General features: G+C 45.2%; 1 protein-coding gene across 2 annotated transcripts in view; it reads right to left on the bottom strand.

Annotated features, from left to right (window-relative positions):
* The window catches only part of nrp1a (neuropilin 1a), a 62,123-nt gene that overhangs the window by 18,712 nt on the left and 21,538 nt on the right, over positions 1-21,873 (bottom strand). For both annotated transcript variants that reach the window (XM_053342653.1, XM_053342654.1), the window contains exons 5-7: positions 13,830-14,057; positions 10,568-10,723; positions 7,614-7,780 (exon numbers count right to left, since the gene is read on the bottom strand). In XM_053342653.1, coding sequence (XP_053198628.1) covers positions 7,614-7,780; positions 10,568-10,723; positions 13,830-14,057 — 551 coding nt within the window. The remainder of the gene's footprint in view (positions 1-7,613; positions 7,781-10,567; positions 10,724-13,829; positions 14,058-21,873) is intronic.

Raw genomic sequence — 21,873 nt, 5'->3', positions numbered from 1 at the left:
GTTTGAAGAGGGTTGGACGAATATATCGGTTTAATCAATAGTCAAGGCCAGTGGGATTTTTTTTTTTCATTTTGTTTTTGTAAATTATTGCTTTCATTAAAAAAAAAAAAGGCAGCCGTTTAACCAGCAGCTGGTTCTCTGCCATGTCATGGGTGTGGTGTTTTAAAGAGCTGCACATAGTAACATACTTTTATCCCTTTGTGGTTTAATACTTTTAAAGGTGCAATAAATCACGCTGATTGAGAGGGTGCGTCATACTGACAAGAAGGAAAACGTAATAATTAAGTAAGTATTTTGGCACAAAAGCTCAAGGTAAGCTGTGAGAGGACGTGAAAGATAGCAGAAGGGACAGAAAGGGCGAAAGATGAAGCGCCAAAAAAAAAGTGATGAGGACGAAGAGAAGAGCGAAACGGACAAGGTTGGGAGGGCAAACGAGCCGCTGACAGTGATGCCTTGGAAGATGTGAAGGACAGAACCATGGGAGGGGGGGTGTATGGCGAAGAAGTGCACAGTCTAGATCAATTTCACAGACACAGGGCTGATAACAGGGTCTGGGTAATAAGCAAAGCATGATTTATTAATGGCTCCTTGTTAGAGGCGGAGGAACGAGGCTGAGGCTGAGCAGGCAGACTGAGGTTACGCGGGTCAGGGAGAGAAGACGGACTCTGCCAGGACGCTTGGATGTAAAGCTCAGTCCATTCCATACCGCAGAAGCCACCGTGAAAACAAACAGGCCTGGGTAATGATTACTAGTGGGACTGCTTTTAGCCCAGAGCGACAGACAGCACTAACTGGCCTATATGCATAAAAACCAATAAGCAAGGTTTCAAGTTCTCAGCGGATCTTAGCTAAATATATCACTCTCAGATGATAAAGTATTTGTCATCAAGCCCTGACAGTCTGAATCATGTTTAATGGGTGATGTAATCACAGCACAGAAAGGTGTGAATAATGACTCCTAATCTCATGTTTAGGAGGAGGTGCTGCATTTTGAAACTTTGCTGATTTTACAAGATGAAGCTTGTGTCTGGGTCGCATTCACCTTATTCCTATTTCTCCCAGGAGGTAGGTGTTTTGGACCCACCTATAGACAAATGACACTATACATTCTGGGCATGCTGGCGCACTGTAACTCATATCTAGGAGGGGACACATACACACTCGGAGCCATAAACATGCCAGGCTGGGTAAGAAATCATCCAGACTGCTCCGAATCTTTTCCATAAAGTAACAGCAGGCTGATATGTGGGCAGGACTTCAATGTGTCCTTGTCTCCGAGGAGTTTCTTCACGCTCCAGTGTGGTCCAAAATATGTGTGACGCTTCGAGTGTGTCTGTTTTCGGGAGTGGGGGTTGTTCTCTACCTTCCCGTTGTGAGGCGAACTGATAACTTAAAAAAAAAGAAGCCTTTTTGCCTCACAACAGCCAGTGTACACGGCTCCAGTCGTTTCATGGGCTAATGAAAGCAGAAAGGCAGAAAAAGAATTAGACGTGCTCGGGCTTGTAACATCAGCCAGTTAAAACCTGGTGTGCGTGCAATTAGATCAACTTACCGAAACACACATGGGCCATTTGAATGAGTTTATATGCACATGAGTGACACACAGTATATTTGTGTGTTTATGTGTGTTTGTACCAAATTTGAAAAGATAATTTCCCAATTATCCCTCAACGGTGTCGGCAGCTGTAGGCGTGATCATTAGGTCTAGCTGCTGCTCGGTGTATCGTCTGTGTGACTGTGTGTGACTCAGATGTGCAGCGAGGCCACATGATATGCATTTGAGGCAAAGGCCAGTCATTGTTGTGTGTGGGTGCAGAGAAGGAGACATGCGGTTTATAAGGCGGGCGAGGAGAGGGGGGGGGGGGGGTGTTTGACAAAACAGCAAAAAAGGCTCAAAAGCTCTATCTCTCGCTGCTTGATTGGCTTATAATTGAGTTGCCAGGAAGTCGTATGCAGCAATCTGTGCTCCGAGAGAAGTTTACCAAATACTTTCATGCATTTCTCTGCTTCCCCCAACAGAAATAAGGAGGTGGGTGTGTGGGGAGAGGGAAGGGAGGGGAGAGGGAGGGGGTAACTTCCCATCTGCGTATGCGTGTGGGCTGCTGACTGAATAACCGAGGCCTCTGGGGAATGAGTTTATTCGCTTTTCCCTCACCGAAAAAGAGAGAGAAATGAAGAGGGTGAAAAAGAAGGGGAGAGTTCCAAAAGTCAAAGAGCAGCTGGTAGACGTAGGCAACCACTGGAAATACTTCACCCATCTCAAAGGGTGGTACAGTTAGAAGATAGCTTGGAATCATCAAGTAGATGTCACCTGCATATAAAATCTGATTATAATATCCTTTGTATGGTAATGAGAGAAATAAGACTGTTCTTTTGGTGTGAGCTGACAGATGAAACAGCTATTTTGCTAAGAGAAATCTTTCTAGCTCCATATGCAAGCATTCCTAAGCCAAGCTTTTAAGCAATCTGTCCACTAATTTCACCTACAGTACTTTTGGTGTTGGTAACGGAAGCTTTTTTGGAATAGCTCCATTACATTAAAAGTGTAATTAATTCTCCTTTTCATGAAAATTGTATTACTCAAACGCTCCAGGACCTATGAGCTCCACTCACGACCCTCCATTTATCACAATATCCACCTGACGGAATTGCGGTTTAATTTTAGCCCCTGACACCTTCTTTGGTGGCTTTTAAATTATGCATGTCTTCCCCAATGCGCCAATCACGCTGCCCCCCCCCCCCCCCCCCCGAGAAAATAAAAGGCATATCCATATAAGATGGGATGACCATTTGTGTGGTTTGGGTATTACTGTTTCATGATTAAAAGGCTCCAGCTGTTAGAGGAAGGATTTGTCACTTCCATCCTCTCCACACACTCACATGAGTAAAGCTCTGAGTAATGATAGTGAAACCAAGGAGCAGTGATCGGGATGGAAAAGGAAGCGACCAGGATGCATGACATGTCTGGGAAAGCTGCTTGACAATCCTATCTCTGGACATACAGCTGTGGATGACTGTTTAGTGATAGCGTTCGACTACAAGGCTTCCAGGCGTTTGGCTCATCTGTGGCGCAGACATTGCAAATGACACTGATTACTGAGCTGAGAGAAGCCTTTTTTTTTTTTTTTTGTCTCCCAGTACTTACGCAGCACTGTTTCATTTCATTACATCATGCCATCCCTCATGTTTCGGCGACTACCTCTCAAGTGTGTCTCTCTACCCCCCCTCCCTCCCTCCCTCCTCCTCCATTGATTTTCCAATTGAGAGCGAGGCCTGGGAAACGGCGGCGGCTGGCAGAGACAGCATCCATTGTTTCCACGACTACGACGACGATGATGATCTCACTGCGACCGGCCTCCGAACTCTCTCCTGCTTCTCGCTAGACCTCATCAACTGAGAAGCCGCTGTTAATTACAAGCCCGGTGTTCAAATTACTCATCACTGGGCACAGTGGCGGTGAGCTCCAGAGCAGGGGACAGGACAGAGAGAGAGAGAGAGAGAGAGAGAGAGAGAGAGAGAGATAGAGAGAGAGAGAGAGAGAGGGAGACAATGGGGGCATTTCTGCAACTCATTGACCTGAAGTAACTGAAAGCATATGTGAATGAAACAGGACAAACAGGATAACCTTTGTACTGGGCGCCGTGGAAAAGATCAACGCTACGGTGGCCAGAGTGGTGTTATTTTTTCATAGAGGAAGCAGGTAATTAGCGGTTGTTCGGTTGGTCAGGCGGCTGGACTCAATCTGTTATCTTTAGTAAGTGGAACAGATTGGAGGAAAATACATGCATGAGGAAATATGGTCAAAGCAGGACATATCTCCCTTTCCCCCATCACCACAACTACTACCAATGTTACAAACTCCTATGTCAGCCCAAGACAAGACCCCCCCCCCTTTCCCCTTCTGTAAATGCTTGACTTTACCTTGAGATGACTATCTCATGGAGAAGATAAAGGAGCATACTGTGTAAACAAACACTGATATGCGTCCCCATGCTCGCTGCTTTCATCTATCAGAAAGTCAAGATTAAAGCATTTCTAACATGAGAAGACTCCGACTCATAATCTCCTCTCACGACCGAACAATTTAGCTTATCAGAGACACGTATACATGCTGATGCTGGCAAATACATAAGTGCAAATAAAGTAATCATGGATAATGCATCCCGGCAACAAGATTGTAGATAATGGCAGGAGCTATTGAAGTTAAATTATAAACACGGAGGAGAGCAAATCAACTTGAGCTCGTAAAGATAAAGAACTCCCAACCTAGTGTATGACATGAAGTGTATATTGCCATTATGACATGCTCAATAAAGAGGCTTTCAGGTATTGGCTTGGTTGGTCTCCCTCCAAGGCAGTGTAAATTATTCATGTTCTGTGTATGTGCAATCAATGGCAGCTGCCTGACAGAGATCCACTCCTGCTTTTACTGCATCATTCAGATGATGCAGTGACTCTGGATAGTCAACAAAGCCGTGTCAGCCGTGTCAGCTTCTTAGCAGTTTTTCCTCCCATTGACGTCCCGGAGGAATCTTTTCTTTTCAAAGCCATGATGCGCCAATCTGCAAACATACACTCCCCCCCCCCACCCCTTCCATCCCTAAGAGATGAATGTGTTGCACAGATGCAGGTATTTCCTCACTCTGGTGCCGTGTGGCGTTCAAGGTTTTCTTCGTGGAGCTAGCCCGAGTTCATAAAAGCGAGGATCAGGCCTTAAGCCGGGCGGTCTGGGGGTGTACCCCTCATTTATTTTTGCTGCAACCTGCCGCAGAAGCCCCCGCGGTTCATCCTCTTAAGCTTCAAAGAAAGCCGTGGCTCATACAGACAGATAATATGCACAAATCTCCCTCTACCTTGATGTAGATCTGTAGACCCGCATTTTCAAGAAGGATGAGAAAACGGAGGAGCGATGCAAAGGAACAGATTTGAAAGGAACAGGGGGGGAAATAAATTAAATGAAGGTCTGTTTTGAAGGGTTATTGCCTCTTGCTTTTACTCCCTCCTCGAGCCACAAACCCCCTCAAAGGACATCTGTCCATCTCTGTGTACACCAAAGGTCTGATTAATGACATGGCTAACCCAGCAGTCAATGCTCAACCACACCACACCAATCTAATTACCCAGAGAAGAGAGTACAGACTCTAGCATCTTACCCTCCTCCTCCTCCTCCTCCTCCTCCTCCTCCTCCTCCTTCTCTCTATGCATCAGAATGAGGCAGCATTAAAATGGATGACAAATCTGGATTATGTTGAGCAAAAAAAAAAAAAAAAAAAAAAAGAAGAAGAAGAAGAAGAAGAAGAAGGAAAAGCAGAGCGGAGGAAAATGCCCAGGAATCAAAAGGCCGCCTGTCATGAATAATAAACCAGTCTGCCTCAAACTGCAGTCAGGGAATGATAATGAAATAAATAATGAATTGATTACTATGCATCTGACGGCGCACTGAGATGATTTGTACGTGCCGCGAGGGGGCCTGAGCTTGTTGCAGCACCACCACGGACAGGCTTAATGAAAGAGGAATGACGAATTCCACTCTTTTAATACCACTTGTGATAATTGGGCTCCTGCTCAGTCTGCTCGCCACGAGTGCATCGCGGCTCCTTAGAAAACGTAAATTATGCGCCACACAACCACAGACTTGGCTCTTTTGCCGGCTTTGAAATAAAAAATGAGTCGCCCTCCAGCCCCCCCCCCCCCATTCGGTGTTGTGATCTGATTAGTATTGGGAATTCAGCATGCCCATTAGAGCATCCAGATTTTTACTGTCAAATCAAATCCTCAATATGATCAATACTTTGTAGCGATGGAGAGACTTGAGTGGCAACAAATCATTGCGTTTACTAGTAATTTCCGCTGACAAAGAGGCAACGCGGGGTAGAGGAGAGTTCAAGACTGCTGTTACCCTTAACACACAGATCTTACTCCGAACAATGAACCTCCCTATCAGAGAGACAAATGCTTTAATGCGACAGACTGTCCGACTGCTAGAGGAAGTGGTAAGGGAAGCCATGTATCTTCTAAATCCACTCAGACGCATGCTGGGTTCCTCTGCAGGACAATATGGATCCTGCCAGACTCTCCGAAAATCGCCCACGAAGCCGAAAAAATGCACAACTGGACGCAGACAAGCATGGGAGAACACACGCAAAGAAAAAACCTGCACACTACACTTTCACACACTGATTAAATTAGTCTGAAGGAGCAACAGGGGCCCTCAGGACAATATTTTCATTGCAATAATAAAGGAAAAGCTTGCTTATGGCCCTCCCCAAGCAAATATTTGGCTTTGGGTCAGCTCTATTATTTATCCCCTGAGGAATACGCCGGGGCCAAACTTTTCAGCAATGAAGCAAAGACTGTAGAAAAACAGCAGAAGAAGAAAAACAGTCTGGGCATTTACAAGGCATGGAGGCTTTGGGTTAATAAATCAAACTGGCTGCAAATACATCTAGGTAGTGTTGGGCTGTTGTGTCACCGTTGGGGGTTTGTGCTGTGAGTGGACTTGGGATATGTGACTTATCCTCATCTGGGGACGGAAGAACTAAATCCTTAATCTTTCCACATAAAGTTCCCCCTGGTGGGCGATGATCGCTTTGTGCAGATAAGCCGACAGACAGAAAAATATGACAGAGTGTGTTTGTGTGTGTGTGTGTGTGTATTTGTGTGTGAGTGTGTGTGGTTGGCAAGACAGGATGCCTACACTAAATCCCTGCAGGCAGCCTGTTACTAAGGAAAAGTGAAGTTATCAGTTAGGATAGGAAGACACAGATAGACAGACAGGTAGGCAAACAGTGACACTTATATAACTTATACTTTATATAGTGTGTGTGTATATTTATATGTGTACACATTATTATGGTATATATATTGTTATTCCAATTTTAATTTAATTCTTTAACATTGTCTTTTGTAATCGTACTTTGGAAACATATCAAATGTCATGCCAATAAAGCCTAATGAAATGAAATGAATTGAATTGAATTGAATGGAACTGAACTGAAGAGACAGACAGGTAGGAAAACAGTGACACTTATGTAACTTACACAGTATATAGTGTGAGTATATTTATATTCATGTACATTTTTATTATATATGTTATATATTGTTATTCAAACTTAATTCATTTCCATAACATTGTCTTTTGTAATGGTGCTTTGAAAACACATGTCAAATGTCATACCAATAAAACCTATTGAATTTAATTTAATTGAACTGAACTGAAATGAACTAAACTGAACTGAATTGAAAGTGGACAAGTGTTTTTTGTGAGCCTTGGACTCCACCACCTCCACCACCTCCACCACCCGGAGGTCTATCATTCATCATCTGTCTCGTCAAACTGTTATGGAGAAACTGCACCTCCAGAGACTGAAGGACAAACACAGCACACCACTACTGTGCTCATGCAGGCAGTAGTCACTCTTAATACTGCATATACACCCTCAGACTGTGACTCACCTCCAAAAACATACTGCAGACAGCTGACGAACTGTTTCACACAGCCATGATTCACCTTTCAGACATTATCTAGCTTTCCTCTGTATGCTGAAACTAGCTTCAAAGTAATTATGTTGTGGTATTTGCATTTGAGTAACACACATGAGGTGATTTAGTACCTGGATCCACTCCTTGTTTGAGTCCTCTGCTGGAGTCCACGCATTTTCATAGTAGTTGAGTCTGGAGCGCTCTGGGGACCAGCTTGGGTTGTACTGGGATGAAGCCATGATTTGGTCCGATGTTATCTCTCCCGATTCCATTCCCAAGGGGTCTCTGCAGTCAAAGTCTAGGAAAAGGGAGGGGTGAGATAGGAGGTATGGGAGAAGGATGAAAAGGGAGAGAGATAGAGTTAAAAAAAAAGTTGAATTCTGAGCACTGAAAGCGCCAGAATGTACCCAGCATGTGCTTTCAGTGTCCCCAAGAATCAGAGCTCATCTCTGGGGAGGAGGACACCACACGACAGGCACTCAGCTCTGCTGGCCGGAAAAGAACAGCACATCAGCAACGCCTCAGTAAATCCTTTCTGTTTCTTCCTCTCTCTCTCTTTCTCTCTCTCTATGTAGTTTTTTAATGGAAGCGGGATGAAAGTGTTCCGCATTAAGACGTAAAAATGTCTTCATAAAACATTCAGTGTGGGCTAAGTTTACGTCTGTATTAGGCGTTAAAGTGACTTTCACTCTATTTTTTCCACTGACTGGATCCGTTTCCTTCACCTCCCAGTAGGCAGTTTATCTTTTTTTGCAACACAGTGACTCTTTTTCCCCCCTAACTCAGTCTCCTGGGGGAGTTTAGGTACATTTAGTATCTGTATTTTCAGGGCCGTATATCACACTAAACGGACACGCCACCTCGCCTTGTTTGTATTGACATGGGGCAACCGTTTTTAGGCATCCTGGGCTTCGCGGTTAAAGACTCAGCTGGGTCAGGTCGGCTCCTCTAACCCCTGGAGGTCAGATAAGTTGACACCGGCGTGGACGGAGCAACGGCGAGGGTTGGAATGAACAATGTGACCTTTAGATCGGGGCAGGGGGGGTCTTATGATGTCACTGCAACACCCTAAAGCTACAGTATATAAAGCCAAACCTTTTCTTTTATTGTTTACTTGCTTCTTTTGTCTGTCAATGGTGAAGTTTGACAATGTGTGGAGCTGTTAACCTTTTATTCACAAGCCCACTTCACTGAACACAAGACTATGGTTTCATACTTTACCCCAAAAAATGAAATCATGTGCTTGTTTGGACACAGATGCCTACACTCAGAGGGCACAGGATAAGGAACAGTGTGGAACTGCTATGTGGCTGCTGCTCTATGAGCTAACACAGATGGTCTCCCCATCTGCCACGCTGCTACCACACCTCAGTCACTGGGTCACCGTGTGTTTGTGTGTGTGTGTGTTTGTGCTTTACGGTGTCGATGCGCAGTTGTGTAAGTATAGAGAGTGTGTGTGTGTGTGTGTGTGCGTCCGAGTCTCAGCGTGACACTGAGAAAACAGTCTCGCACCTCTCCGCTCTCATCTGCGGCTCTCTTTGAGAAGTCTGCCCGTTCTTGTCAAACTTCTGTAGTCGCGCGGAGAGGCCTCCGAATCATCTAGATTACAGGGTGGCGATCAACAGAAAAACATATAAAGGAGTGCTTGTTTCGCAGGCCGGGGAACGCTATCTGATCATGCGGGTTACCGAGCAAAACGGGATTGATAGCCGAGAAGATAGCGAGGGTGTGCGAACGGGTGAGGAGGGTGATCCGAGGGAATGAAAGTGAGAGAAATGGGTCGAGAACAAAAAGACAAGGCCCTCCTTTCATCACCTTATCACTTCTCATCAGTTGCTCTCAGCTGGAGTGTACCATTCTGAAGCTTGAACATCCACTCTGTATTATACATAAAAGGGATTATGAACCATTATAGCGGTGCAAGTCCAAAGGAGCGCAGAAAAAGTTTGGAAATGTTCTTTCTATGTTGGAAACGTAAGACTGAGCCACTCGTGTTAATGGCGGTATTTACTGATGGCTGCTCAGATATATCACCACGCCTCTCAAATGGCCAATGTGAAAAAAGATGATTTGCGTAATCTGATCTCAGACTTGTGATTAAAGCGACTCGAGTGACTCGGAGGAAAACTGAGGAGAAATGACATCAGCAGTCATCGCCGCGCTTCATTACGGCAATGCGGGGTCCTTCTGTTTGTTGTGTGTGTGTGTGTGTGTGTGTGTGTGTGTGTGTGTGTTTGTGTATGTACTTAACGTCTGTCTTCCCCTGTGGGCAAGAGAAAATCCTTTTGGAGATGATTAGTAGATTTGTTGAATGTCATCCATCTCTATTGCTATTCAAAGCTTTTGTGTGTGTGTCAGTGTGTGTGTGTGTGTGTGTGTGTGTGTGTGTGTGTGTGTGTGTGTGTGTGTGTGTGTGTGTGTGTGTGTGTGGGGTGGTCTGGCCCTCAGGACAGATTTATGACTTCTACCGGCGCTCGTCTTCCTTAATGAAATGTTTAGTCGGAGCGTTTTGCAAAATGGGGTCGGGGGGTCGCGCCCCGTGACGACGATGCTGCATGTTAAAGCCCTAGAGGTGTGTGTGTGTGTTTATGTGTGTGTGTGTGTCTACAGTTGGTTACTGGTGGGGAAGCTGCCTTTTGGAGCCTGTCTGGGCCCACAGTTTGTTAATGTAAGTCTTGTAAACCATGGGAGACAGACTTTGTAACTTGTTACGCATTCCATGAATGAAGAAGCAGGAGGTGTTTATTTAACAAACTCTTAAAGCTCTGTTAAACGGGTGGGAATTGGTTATAATAGGACCGTGTGAAGCTTTAGGTAGAGACATCTGTTTCTTACTTTTAGCCATATTCTTTTAATGCTTCCTTCACTGCCCTCTAATTCTACTGGAACTAACCAATTTGGATTCATTCTCCTGCAATCTGAACTCTCTGGATTCTGATTTCATTTAGATTTCTACCAAATTTTTGCCTCTGTTCCTCCTCTGCTGCCGCTGCTGCTGCCTTGCTGGCACCCCCCCTCCCTCCCTCCCTTCCTCCCTCCCCTTCCATCCCATCTGTGTGAATTCTGTGTTTTTACGCCAACTCACCCTCTGGAACGGTCCTTTCGATGACGGTGAAGTTGGCAGAGAAGCCCTCCTTAGCGATGGCGCTGTCAGTGTTGATTGTCAGTGCCAGGATGCCGGTGTAGGAGATGATCCGACCCGGAGTGTTCTGCCCACAGTACCTTCCGACGTACGGCCCAACTGGAGAGGGGGGGGGGGGCAGATGGAGAGAGAAAGTAGAGAAGAGAGGGGGGAAAAAAAGAAAGGATAAACATTGTTAGTCAGGTTAGAGTTAGGTTAACTCAATATTTGTTTGTTTGCCACCACCATGTCACACATTGGTTTACCAACCCTGTTCCCCCCCCTGTGGAGGTGTGGAAACTAGTGTGTCAGTGAGGTATGGCAACCCCTGCATTTTTTTAACCTGACACCATAACGACGAATAAGGAAAAAAAGACTCCCGGCATTCCACGCTTGCTTGCCCCCAGCGAGCACAAAAAAAAAAGAAGAAGAAGAAGAAGAAGAAGAAAGCGGAAGAGGGACCTGTGGTGTGAGTAGGTCACGGTCTCTGTCTATTTGCTGGCTGTAAATATCTCACATCTCGAGACTGGTTTTTCTCTTTTTTAATGTTGTGCAGACTGAGGCGGACACAGCCATGGCTCAGTGAGTTTTGTGAAGGAGACCAAACAAGTAAAGACTGGACAGAGACAATAGGGGGAGGGGGGAGGAGGAGGAGGAGGAGGAGGAGGAGAAGAAGAGGGGGAGCAAGTCAGTAAATGACAGAGGGCAATAAAAGTAAAAAAAAAGGACACGTTCCAGTGGGGTGAATGAGTAGAATAAAAGGGGGGAAACGTTAGGGGGAGACAGAGAGGCAGAGAAATGAAAAGGGGGGCAAAGAGTGATGGGAGGGTGAGAGCTGGAGAGCAGGAGAGAGCACAATGACCTTGCCCTGGTGCCTCTGATGTGTGCTATGATCCGTGCGTATTCGTCTGTGTGTGTGAGTGTGTGTGTGTGTGTGTGTGTGCGTGCGGGGTTGGGGGGGGGGGGGGACCCGCAGCTTATCTGTGATTACTAATGCTGTGATCAGTGGCGAGTGACAGCCCTACCTCCCCGTGGCCCTCCTGTCATCCAAACACACCTCTTCCAGCCCAGCTCCTACATGAAAGGCGAGGGGGCCAAGCCGTGGGGACTATACGGGGGGCAAGGGGTGCGATGGCTCAGATTAATCTTCATAACCTAGGTGCCTGGTGTGTGGTGGATGTGTACGAGTGGACGTGTGTGCTTTTAAACCTGCTAAAGCCTGGTTTGAACATGAAAAAAAGAAAAAAAAGAAAAGCCATCTCCCGGATTATCTGCATGACTCCCCAGCTCTATGAAATTTTAAAGAACCCAGGCATGAACTCTGAGTCCTGCCTGCTTTTCGGTTCCTATGGGAAATAAGGGCGAGGGGAGTGGAGGTTATTCTTCCGCAGAGCCTGCCTGGCCATTGAGGTGTGCTTTGAGAGGAAGAGGAGGAGGAGGAGGAGGAGGCCTGAATGTGCCCGGACATCTCCTCACCTCTGCGCACCCCATACGGCTAGCGCGCCCCCAGCCTTCTGTGCTAATGCATTATCGATCCAGCAGGCACCACAGGTACCGCCTGGCAAAAGCCGACACACTATTTTCCTCCCGTGGCTTATTTTTATACGAGGCTGTCTATCACACGCACAACAACACTCGAAAGGGTGTGATGCCACGTCTGTTCGGAGCGGCGTTGGTCCAGTTTCTGCCCCGAAAGAGGCTCAGCGGTGGACAAAAAGAGACACGGATGCATCTCGCTCTTTTTCTTTTGTGTCAGACTTTGAGTTTGAATTTAAATTTTCACAAGCAAAGGTGTTTTTAGTAGGAAGTAACACACTCTCTCGACCTGTGGAGTGAATATTTTGTATAAATATGGCTTCAAAGGTGATAATAATGTGACATCTTCTCAGTTCAAGCCTTTGAGATTCTCCTTAATCAACAGCAAATCTTGAAAATTAAAAGATGTCTCACATCTTGGGATGATCGACAAATGAGTTATGGAAATGATTTGCAGAATAAAAAGGTAAGCCGTGCACAGTTCAACCCTGCAGAGATGTGAGCTCAGCGAACTTTAAGTAAACTCACTTGAAAAGGCGCCCGCGATTTACACTTCAACCTCAGAGCGCCGAATACTGATGTGTGCCGGGTTGAACTAGATAAAATTGTTTCAATTTTCAGCCACTGATGGGTGAGAAAATGCTTTCATCTTGTGTTGGAATAGCTGGCAGAAGAGAAAAAAATAAAAAAAACTGAAAACTTCAAGAAGGTGATTTCGCTCACCTGAGTTCAAAGCTTCATCTCAGGCTATGGAAGCATTGCTTTGAACCCGGCTCGCCCCTCTCCCTCTCTCTCTCTCTCGCTCCGTCTCTCACCTGCTGATTTTTTTAGATGGGTTTGAAAATGCTATTCTAAGGCCATATTTTAGAAATGTGCACACGCTGCAGCCTTTGCCTAACCCTGCTCAAATCAGAAGATGCTGCCTCTTATCAAGACTAAGATAGTTCGCTTCTAATTCCGTGAGTCTTTTTTTCTCAACCCCTCTAGTGGGAAACACACTGAAACCTCTGAAAAAGGAAATTCCTTTGAGGATCGTTTCCTGCTAGACTGAGTCGTTTTCTTTATGCAACAGGATTTAGAGAAGCAACAACTTAAATATCATATCCTAGATCAGGCGTCCCTGTCCCAAATGTGCAGACACTAACAAATCGTGTGACACAATGCAAGCCGTGACAGGGAAAGGAAGGGCGGGAGGCTTTTGTAATCAGGAAGTGTTTGGCATTGAGCGATGACTAAGCATTACGCTCATGTAGACAGAATCTTGGACCCCTGCCAAGGCTGGTTAAGGCAGTTAGCCCACTGGCCCGGATAATGCCATCATATTGTGAAGAGGATGTTAATTTTCTCTGGTAAAACAGTGAAAAGTGACATTGAAACCCCCCAGCCCCTCGACACCCTCCCACCACCCTCTTCACCCACCTACTTCCTGTCTCTGCCAGTACAGGAGAGTGGGATAATGCATATTTTAACATCTTTCCTATAGTGGCCTTGAAATGACTCCTCTGTGTCCAAATATGCAAGTGGACAAATATCATGCCTCCATTACATAGCTTTGTCTTTGTGTTTGGTAACCACCCTAGAGAAAAAAAAGTGTGTTTATGTACATATTCTGTATATATAAGATTCTATTCTGCTCTATTCTACTTTATGTTTATAACAGCTCTAAAAGATCTAACAGGGGCATGCTCACCTCCAGGGAAGCCATCCCAGATCTCAAGCCGGTCGTAGCGGCAGAACACGCCAGTAGGGGGCGTCGGGTCAGGCTCCAACTCAAAGCTTTCGAACTCCAAGATGATCTCTGACATCTTCGGGGCGAAAATCATAAATGTGCAGTCCAGATTGTTGGGGTATTTCTCGGGGTAGCCAGGCGACTTTATCACACCGCTGTTGGAGGTGAAGTTCCTGGAGCATTCAGGACCTGCAGAGGAAGGATGAAAGGAAGAAAAGAAGTGAGAAAACGAGATGAGACTGGGGACAAAGAAAGGGGCGGGATTGGTTCTATTGAACGATGGCTTGTTAAGTGTCCTGTTTTTTGGGTGGCTTTTTTGTGGTGGGTATTGAGAAGCTCTGCCTCCCAGTCAGTCTATTGAGAGAAGGATAGTTTATGGCCTACAGATGAGAGACCACCTTCATAGTCTTGTTCAACTGGAGGCTACATCTGGTTCTCTGCCTTTTTTTTTCATTCCTGCATGGTCACAAATGTCCTACTCCATCACTGAGTGTATGTGTGTGTGTGTAAAATCTGTAACTTCTGGAACATCTGGACTGTGAGAGCAAACATTAGTGAAAGGCTTCAATCAACAGAATCAGGGAACGATGAATAAACAGCTTGATTCACACACACACACACACACACACACACACACACACACACACACACACAAGCCCTCATCAGGATACGTCTGTGAAACATATGAGAGGTGCTCAGGAGAAATTACAGTGTCAGTGATGGAAGGTGAGGGGCAACGACTGCACACATACACACATCTACACACACAGACACACACTTAAACGCACAGTTTTACACAAGGGAAAGTCAAAATATTTATTCACAGCTCCCCGGAGAGCTGCCTTTCAGATGATGAGGAGCATTAACACATTTCCCATGTTAGCCACTTGTCAGAGCATCATGAGCACAAGATTATTATTTAAGAATGAGTGACATGTGATAGAAAAAATAAAAAAACGAGGCTAAGAGTTGCAGGGAAATTATTTTTTTATATAAGGGAGTGACAGGAAGCGATATTAAGACATGCAGGCTCCAGCAGAGAGGCCAGACTGCTACCAAGCCTGCTTTATAAAGCACACACACACACACACACACACACACACACACACACACACACACACAAACACACACACACACACACATACACACAGCACAACAACAACAGGGAGAGGAAAAAAAAGAGGACTACTGTCATCCAGGGCAATTATTTGGAGCCATTAGTGGCAGAAATGTGCCCAGGATAACGTCATTTTCATGCTAGTCTGACAGCGCGCGTGATGGGCACAGATGGGGCTGATCGAAACCAAAATTGCAGGGAGTTATCGCTAGATAGAGCCTCCACGCTGCAGTCATTGTAGCTTAAATGAATGTGGCAAACTGCTTTTTCCACTGTCACTCAAGCATCTTGCAGGGGCCCCCTAATTCAGGACCATCAGGCCCACTTCAGCCTGTCCACTGGCAGAGTGAGTGAAGGGAGGGAGAACCATGTTGATTTTCTTTCTCCCCAAGTTGAAAGCCGCGGTGAGTGGCGTTTTGACTCTAAAGAGAGTTGACATTTAGTGCAGCGGCAGAAAGTGTGGCTTTCGAGAACAGTGGGCACCATTAATTTCGCAGCTTCCCCTCGTATTTACCCCCAGAAAATGGAGAGATTTTGTCGAGAGAGGGAGAGTGTGAACGTTCCCCCGGATGAGAGGGTGGCTGGATGCTGAGGATCTGCACTTTACCATGGTGGATTTGGGAGAAATGTCAGGCAGTTTTTTTCCAAGGAGGGGGGAGAAAACCATAGATGTGAGCCACTTCTTTGGAGAAAAAAAAGGCGACGGTCGTCCTCCTGAGTGCTCTAGACAGCTGCGGTACCCGAGGTGCAATTCAGGTCAGTGTATTGAATTTCCTGTGGATATTGGCTCAGAGCTCCACTCTCCATCCATTTCATCACCCCTCCAACATGACCCTTATCTCAGCTCAGGAGTTGACCAGAACAGATGTGGTCATTGGGAATGCTTCACTGGGAAAAAAGCTGTCAAAATTCAGCCACTAAGGCACTTAAAAAAAAAAAAAAAACGTGTCCAAACTATTCATTTTCCCACAACTATTTTTCTGTTTCTGTGATCTTCCTGAATGATCACGACTGAGGCCTAACAAAGGACAAACTCCCCTATTGTCTGCTTTTGTGTGCCTGGCTGCGCTTGTACCACCCGCTCCCCACCAAAAGGACAGAGCAAAGACATCACAACAAAATAGAGTGGTGAGAGAAGACAGAAGCACTCTGGTCGGTCCCACCGGCAAGATAATCATCCAACAGATCTCTTTTATCTAGTGCCTCCACACGGGAGGGCTTACGTCCTCAGCTCCCCCTCGCTACACCTGGGATGCTTTGTGTTGATGTCTGTGTGAGATGCATTCAGTTACGGCACTCACGCTTCTCTGTGGCGAGGGTCCGTATGCGTAGCGCGCGTGTGCGTGCATCTGTATTGACAAGAAGACAAATATAACACGTTGTCTTGCCCTTTACTCACTCTGTGTATCTTCCTTGCTTTATTGCTGCTATTTGTAGTTGTTTGTTGACTGGGCAATAAACAGGAGAGAGAAATGGATTGAAATAGGAAATATAAATATGAACGTTTTGGAGCTTGACCGATATATAGGTCAGCTGATATTATCGGCTGATATTGACTTATCACGGATATATCGGTATCAGCCAATATGTCATCCGATATGTGCCGATATATATATTTTTTCATTCCTTAAAGTTATATATGCAGCATGTATATTTGACCCCTTTTCTTGATTCAAGTTTAAAATATGCATATGTTGTTTTTTGTTCATTTGTTTCATTCATAGCTAATTCTACTTATTCAATTCCCAGATAAGTTAACCGTTTTAGTTCACTGATATATGTGTATATTCTGCCATATATTCGGCCAATATATCGATATCGAAATTTTTTTACTTCCTAATATGGGTATTGGCATCGGCCCTAAAAATCTAATATCGGTTGGGCCCTAGTTTTGACTCACAGGAGCTCATCTCAAAACACCACTTAGCTGTTTCACTTCATTTGAGATAAAGCAGATAGTTCGGCCACATTGAACCCCAGTCGTCCAATCATTGCTTTTAAACAAACGCCAGAGTTTAATGACAGGAAGTAAGGAGAGAAGAGAAAAAGTAACCTTCAATGCACAACGTTTACCTGCAACCTTCAACCAGGCACTCCAACGTTTACTGCTGGCAGTAATGGATTCTTTTAGCTCTCGTTTATATTGAGCCCTTCTCCTCTGGTTAGGGGGGTAGGTGGGTGAGGGGGGGGGGGGGGGGGGGGAGTAAACAAATGTCATTCCGGCTCGCTCGCTGAGTGATTAGAGTTTGTTTAACGGGACAAGTCGTTGCCAGCAAAATGATATTTAATGGAGATCTGATTTCAATCTTCACAAGTGTTGGGGAATTATAATAAATCTTAAATAAATATGGTTTCGGCGTTAAGAGAGCAGGGCGCCTTTCAACTGTTAGCTCCCTGATGACTTGTCCCTTTATTCACTGTTAAGCAGCTGCTAGAAGTGCTGAAAGCAGACTAGAGGCTGGGCGTTAATCATTAGAACAACATTGCTGCGAGGAAAAGGCGTTAAATGTGACAGCCCTCTCGCCGTTTTCATTTTTTAAAATCCCTCTCTGTATCTTTCTGTTTCACTCTTTCCACAAATCCACTGCTCTTTTTTTTTTCTTCTTCTTTCCATCTATTTAACTCTCTCCCTCCTCAGTCAGGGTTATTAGTGGCCGGAGCCATCGGGTCTGAAGGTGTTGTTCTTGGACTGCTACGTAAATCACAGCTGTTTATGTTCCATGTTGCTCTCCGGCTGATCATTAGCCCATTCCGACCCTCTTTTTCCCCCTCCTTCACACCCATTACTGCCTTCACTTCATACCACCCTTTTGTCAACCCCCTCCGACTCCACTGTGTCTAACAGAAGGGTTAATCGCTGGTAGAGAATAAACTCATTCAACACTGGATCAAACATTAACCTGGAGCCTGTGGAGCGTCAGTCATCGAAACAGATGGTTAAGACGGGTTTACGTCCACTAAAAAACCCACACACACACATACACACACACACACACACACTTTCCATGAGGTACTGCACTGTTCTTTATCTACTGTGCCCGTGACGTGGCTCAGGTGTGGGGAGGGTAGGGGTTTAAGGGAGGGAGGGTGTTGGGAGGGGGGGGGGGTTGTACATTCTCCCTCTGGTTCCTCTTAAAAGAAATTTGTTGTCTTATGTTTCCATGAGGGTAGCGTGTGTGATGACAGTACGTCTCCGTGCCAGATGTGACCTATGGCATCGGGGCGTGCCGTCCACGAAAGCCAAATGTGCCCCCGTGTGTGTGTAAAGCCCTACCTAATACAACCACACACACACACACCTTGAAAGTGTTTTTACAGGTGTGTGTGCTTGGACTGAGAATGCCCGCATCATGGTGACATGATAAACAGAGCTATAAGGTGGAAAGATGGTGAGGCTTTTTTTTTTTTTTTTTTTTTTTTTTTTTTAGTGCTTAGTAATCGGGAGTAGACAAAGACTGAGTGTGTGTGCGAGTGAGGAGGGTGTAAGGAATGGAGATGGGGAGATGGGGTGGGTGGGGGGGTTAGTTACTTTCAGTGGCACTATCTCTGCCTCCTCGCCCACTTCAATGGGCCCTCGGCCAGCCTTGATGTGGCTGCGAGCAAAAACTGCTGAGCTGTTAAAGGAAAACATATGTTGTGCGTGTGCTCGTGCACTTAAGAAACACTTGAGGATTTTAAGCAAGATACCGTCAAGACAGCAGGATTAAAAGATCTTTGTGTAATCTAAAGGAGGAACAGGATTTCAAAGGAGGGTAACCTCACTTTAGCTCATATATATGACTTTTTTGGGGGGGGTAGATATTAGTGATTTATGTCCACGCTTGTGATTGTTTATAAAGTCAAGGCTGTAGTTTGCCCCGGCTCTTTTTTTATTTACCGTTTTATGACTGTCTGGAAATAGAAGACCTCCGTTGAGACACGCGCTCACAGCTCACTTGCCATTCTGCTCCCTTTAGCTCAAATATTCCTCACTTTTTGACTATCTCTATCTTTTGCTTTCACCCCTCCCCTCACCCTCTCCTCCCACCACCCACCACCCACCGGCTCGCTCGCTCTTCCTGTCTCTTGCCAGACTTCAGCCGGCGGAGCGAGGCTGCCAATTTGCAGGCTATAAAATAAATAGCCCGTGCTAATTAAGATGGTTGGATGGGATGGAGGAGCGGAAGAGGGGGTTAGAGAGGCTGATGTGGAAGCGGCCACAGAGAGCCGCAAAACAACCTGTTCTCTTCCAATTAAGACACTTCTCAGTCTACCGCTGATGAAAACCAGGGTTGTGAATGCCAGTGTGTGTGAAAGTTGTGTTTGACATAGTTTACGACTTAAGTGGGTAAACCTGCAAGTGCAAACATACTGGTATGGGTTGGTGTGTGAACCCTGAAGGGAAAGGATGTGTTTACATTATTTTCCTATGTGGGTATATTTATCATCCACGTGACTTTTGTTTGTGTTGAACCCAGGAGGAAAAAGCAGCACCGGTCCCTGAGGTCAACCTCCAGTGATCTGCAGGCCCATAATCACAGTGATAAACAGCCTGCATTCTTTCCATTTTCCTTCATTGGCATGCACGAGCGTGAGCCTCCCATTCCTCCATCCGTTATCTGAGCATCTGTGTATCATCATTAACATTACATGTGTTAGCCAACACAATGTTTTCCCAACTAATACCCCGCCTGTTGATAAGATGGGCTAATCAGCTAGCTTTGTATCTCTCTTTCTGCTTGGTTCTCTCTCACGCTTGAATAAACAGGGCTGTTAATTGATCTCAGAGCCCTTCTCTTGGCGGCAGGCAGTAGTCAAAACACAGAACAAAATAAAAAGCATAAAGAGATCTGGAGAGTCTGGATCCAATGAGGGAGCAATGGCACTCCACAGGAGCTCTTCTCAACAGGGGGGATTGTGCAGGGTGCATAATACCCAAAAGAAATAGTTCTGTCTTAGGTTTTTTATCAGCGCTACCGCCCTATTCCCCTAACCCTGATTCCCCTTTGGATTCAATCAGCAAGAAAAAAGCTCTGATTTTGATCTTACTGGAACTTTCTCGAGTCCCGAATCTATCTTCTATCCGCGCTTACATCCATATTTCTTGCTAGATCTCCCCCATATCTCAGTGACTTCTAAGAGCGTGTTCAGCAGTTTCCCTCCTATCGCCACCGGGCCCCTAACACGCCTCATTTATAATCAGTCCTGGGTAATAGATGAGACTGGGAAATACCACGCTAATCATGGAAGAATGTAGTGGATTTAGCCGGCCTATCGAGGGGGAATGAAGCAGCGTGTGCGCAGATGAGCCGGCGTGTGTGTCGAGGGGTGGAGCGTTTGCTTTGATCTCGTAAATGAACCCACACTCCACCAGCTGCCCTGTCGCGATGGTGACACGCACAAGCCCAAACACACACACACACACAAGAGCAGACACACACCAACCTAGATTAAAAAAGGAAGGAGGAACCTTGCGGGGGCCATTCATCATGTCTTCGAGGTCACGGGGGGCCGTCCCACAGACTGCTGCCGAGGTTAATTAATGAAAGTGGAGTCTGGAGCACCTGTCTGCCCACTAGTCACTCTCTCCAGATATGTGTTGTCCTCCTTCCCTTCAATCCAAATAAAGGAAGGCAGCCGACTAACAGGAAATTCTCTCACTTGATGTGTTCCTTTCCGATAAGATAGACATCCCCTGAGGATATTTGTGTGTTCTCATACCTGATTCCCATCTATTATTATCCAGAGGCTTTCTTTTTTTTAGATTCAACATTAAGGAAGGAACCAAAATCTAATTAGACACTACTGCGGTGCTCAGAAACTCAAATAGGTTAAAGCACATCCTGCTGAAACCCTTGTCAATGGCGCTGAATCGCACTTTCTCCACAACCTGCTAGTCTTTGGTTATAAAAGCAGGTTAATGCCATCGCCATCTGACGGCGAACCAACATTTGCTGAATCAATGGCAAGCAAATTATGCCCTCGCTTATTGTACAATAATTCACACCACATAAAAAGTGCTACAATTATGGAGCATATGGGACTATGATTCATTGCTTCTCAATGCAGCATATTGCTTGCCATATTGCGATTGCATAATTTGATGCTCTGGTGCCTTGACTAAATCACAAACAAACCATGAAATTAGACGGAGAGACTCGTTCTTACCCCATTATCAGAATTACTCCACCAGATCTCGTGCTGTGTCTTACTGTGGCATGTGACAGATTGAGCAAAAGGCAAAAAAGTTGAGTAAAGATTGTTTGAAATGATTTAATTGTGATGTGAGGCTTGTGACAGTGTTTTCATTCAAACTTAAAGCAATAAGTCACCAGCTACTTCAAGATGTGTATTGTTTTTTATGTTAATGTATTCATGCTGTAGTGGGAAATGAATGCAATTATCATGTTATCTAATCAGACTGTCGCATAGAAAAGTGTGAGCTTCTGCATGCATCTACATTGTACTGCTGGATGTATATATAGCACAAAAAAAGGGGGAAGGTGTTCTTTTTCGGGAACGGCAGACAGTAGCTGGTGTGAAATACATATGGAAGAATCGCTTCTATTTTTGACTTTGGAAACAGTAGCTGACCAAACATAATAAGATCCCTTTAGGAGCTGTTCTAGAGCTTTCAATCAAATGACATGATGTGATAAATCAAAAAAAATGAATCTAAAAAGTTTGTCAGCACCCTTAGTTCTTGTTTCCTGGCAACAAGACACAAACAGTTTCATGGGATATGTGACCATCAATCAGAGAAATGGAGTAATAGTACAAGCAATGGTGTCATGTTGGAATAAACAACCCAGCTTGCACTCCTACTTTAATAAAACTGTAAAAATGATGACATATTTTCAACACAGCGGCTTTAAATGGACAATATTAAATGTGTGGTTGTATGTCAGT

Source organism: Scomber japonicus, chromosome 21 (genome assembly GCF_027409825.1).
Source record: "Scomber japonicus isolate fScoJap1 chromosome 21, fScoJap1.pri, whole genome shotgun sequence".
Classification (NCBI taxonomy): domain Eukaryota; kingdom Metazoa; phylum Chordata; class Actinopteri; order Scombriformes; family Scombridae; genus Scomber; species Scomber japonicus.
This window is presented reverse-complemented; position numbering and strand designations above follow the sequence as displayed.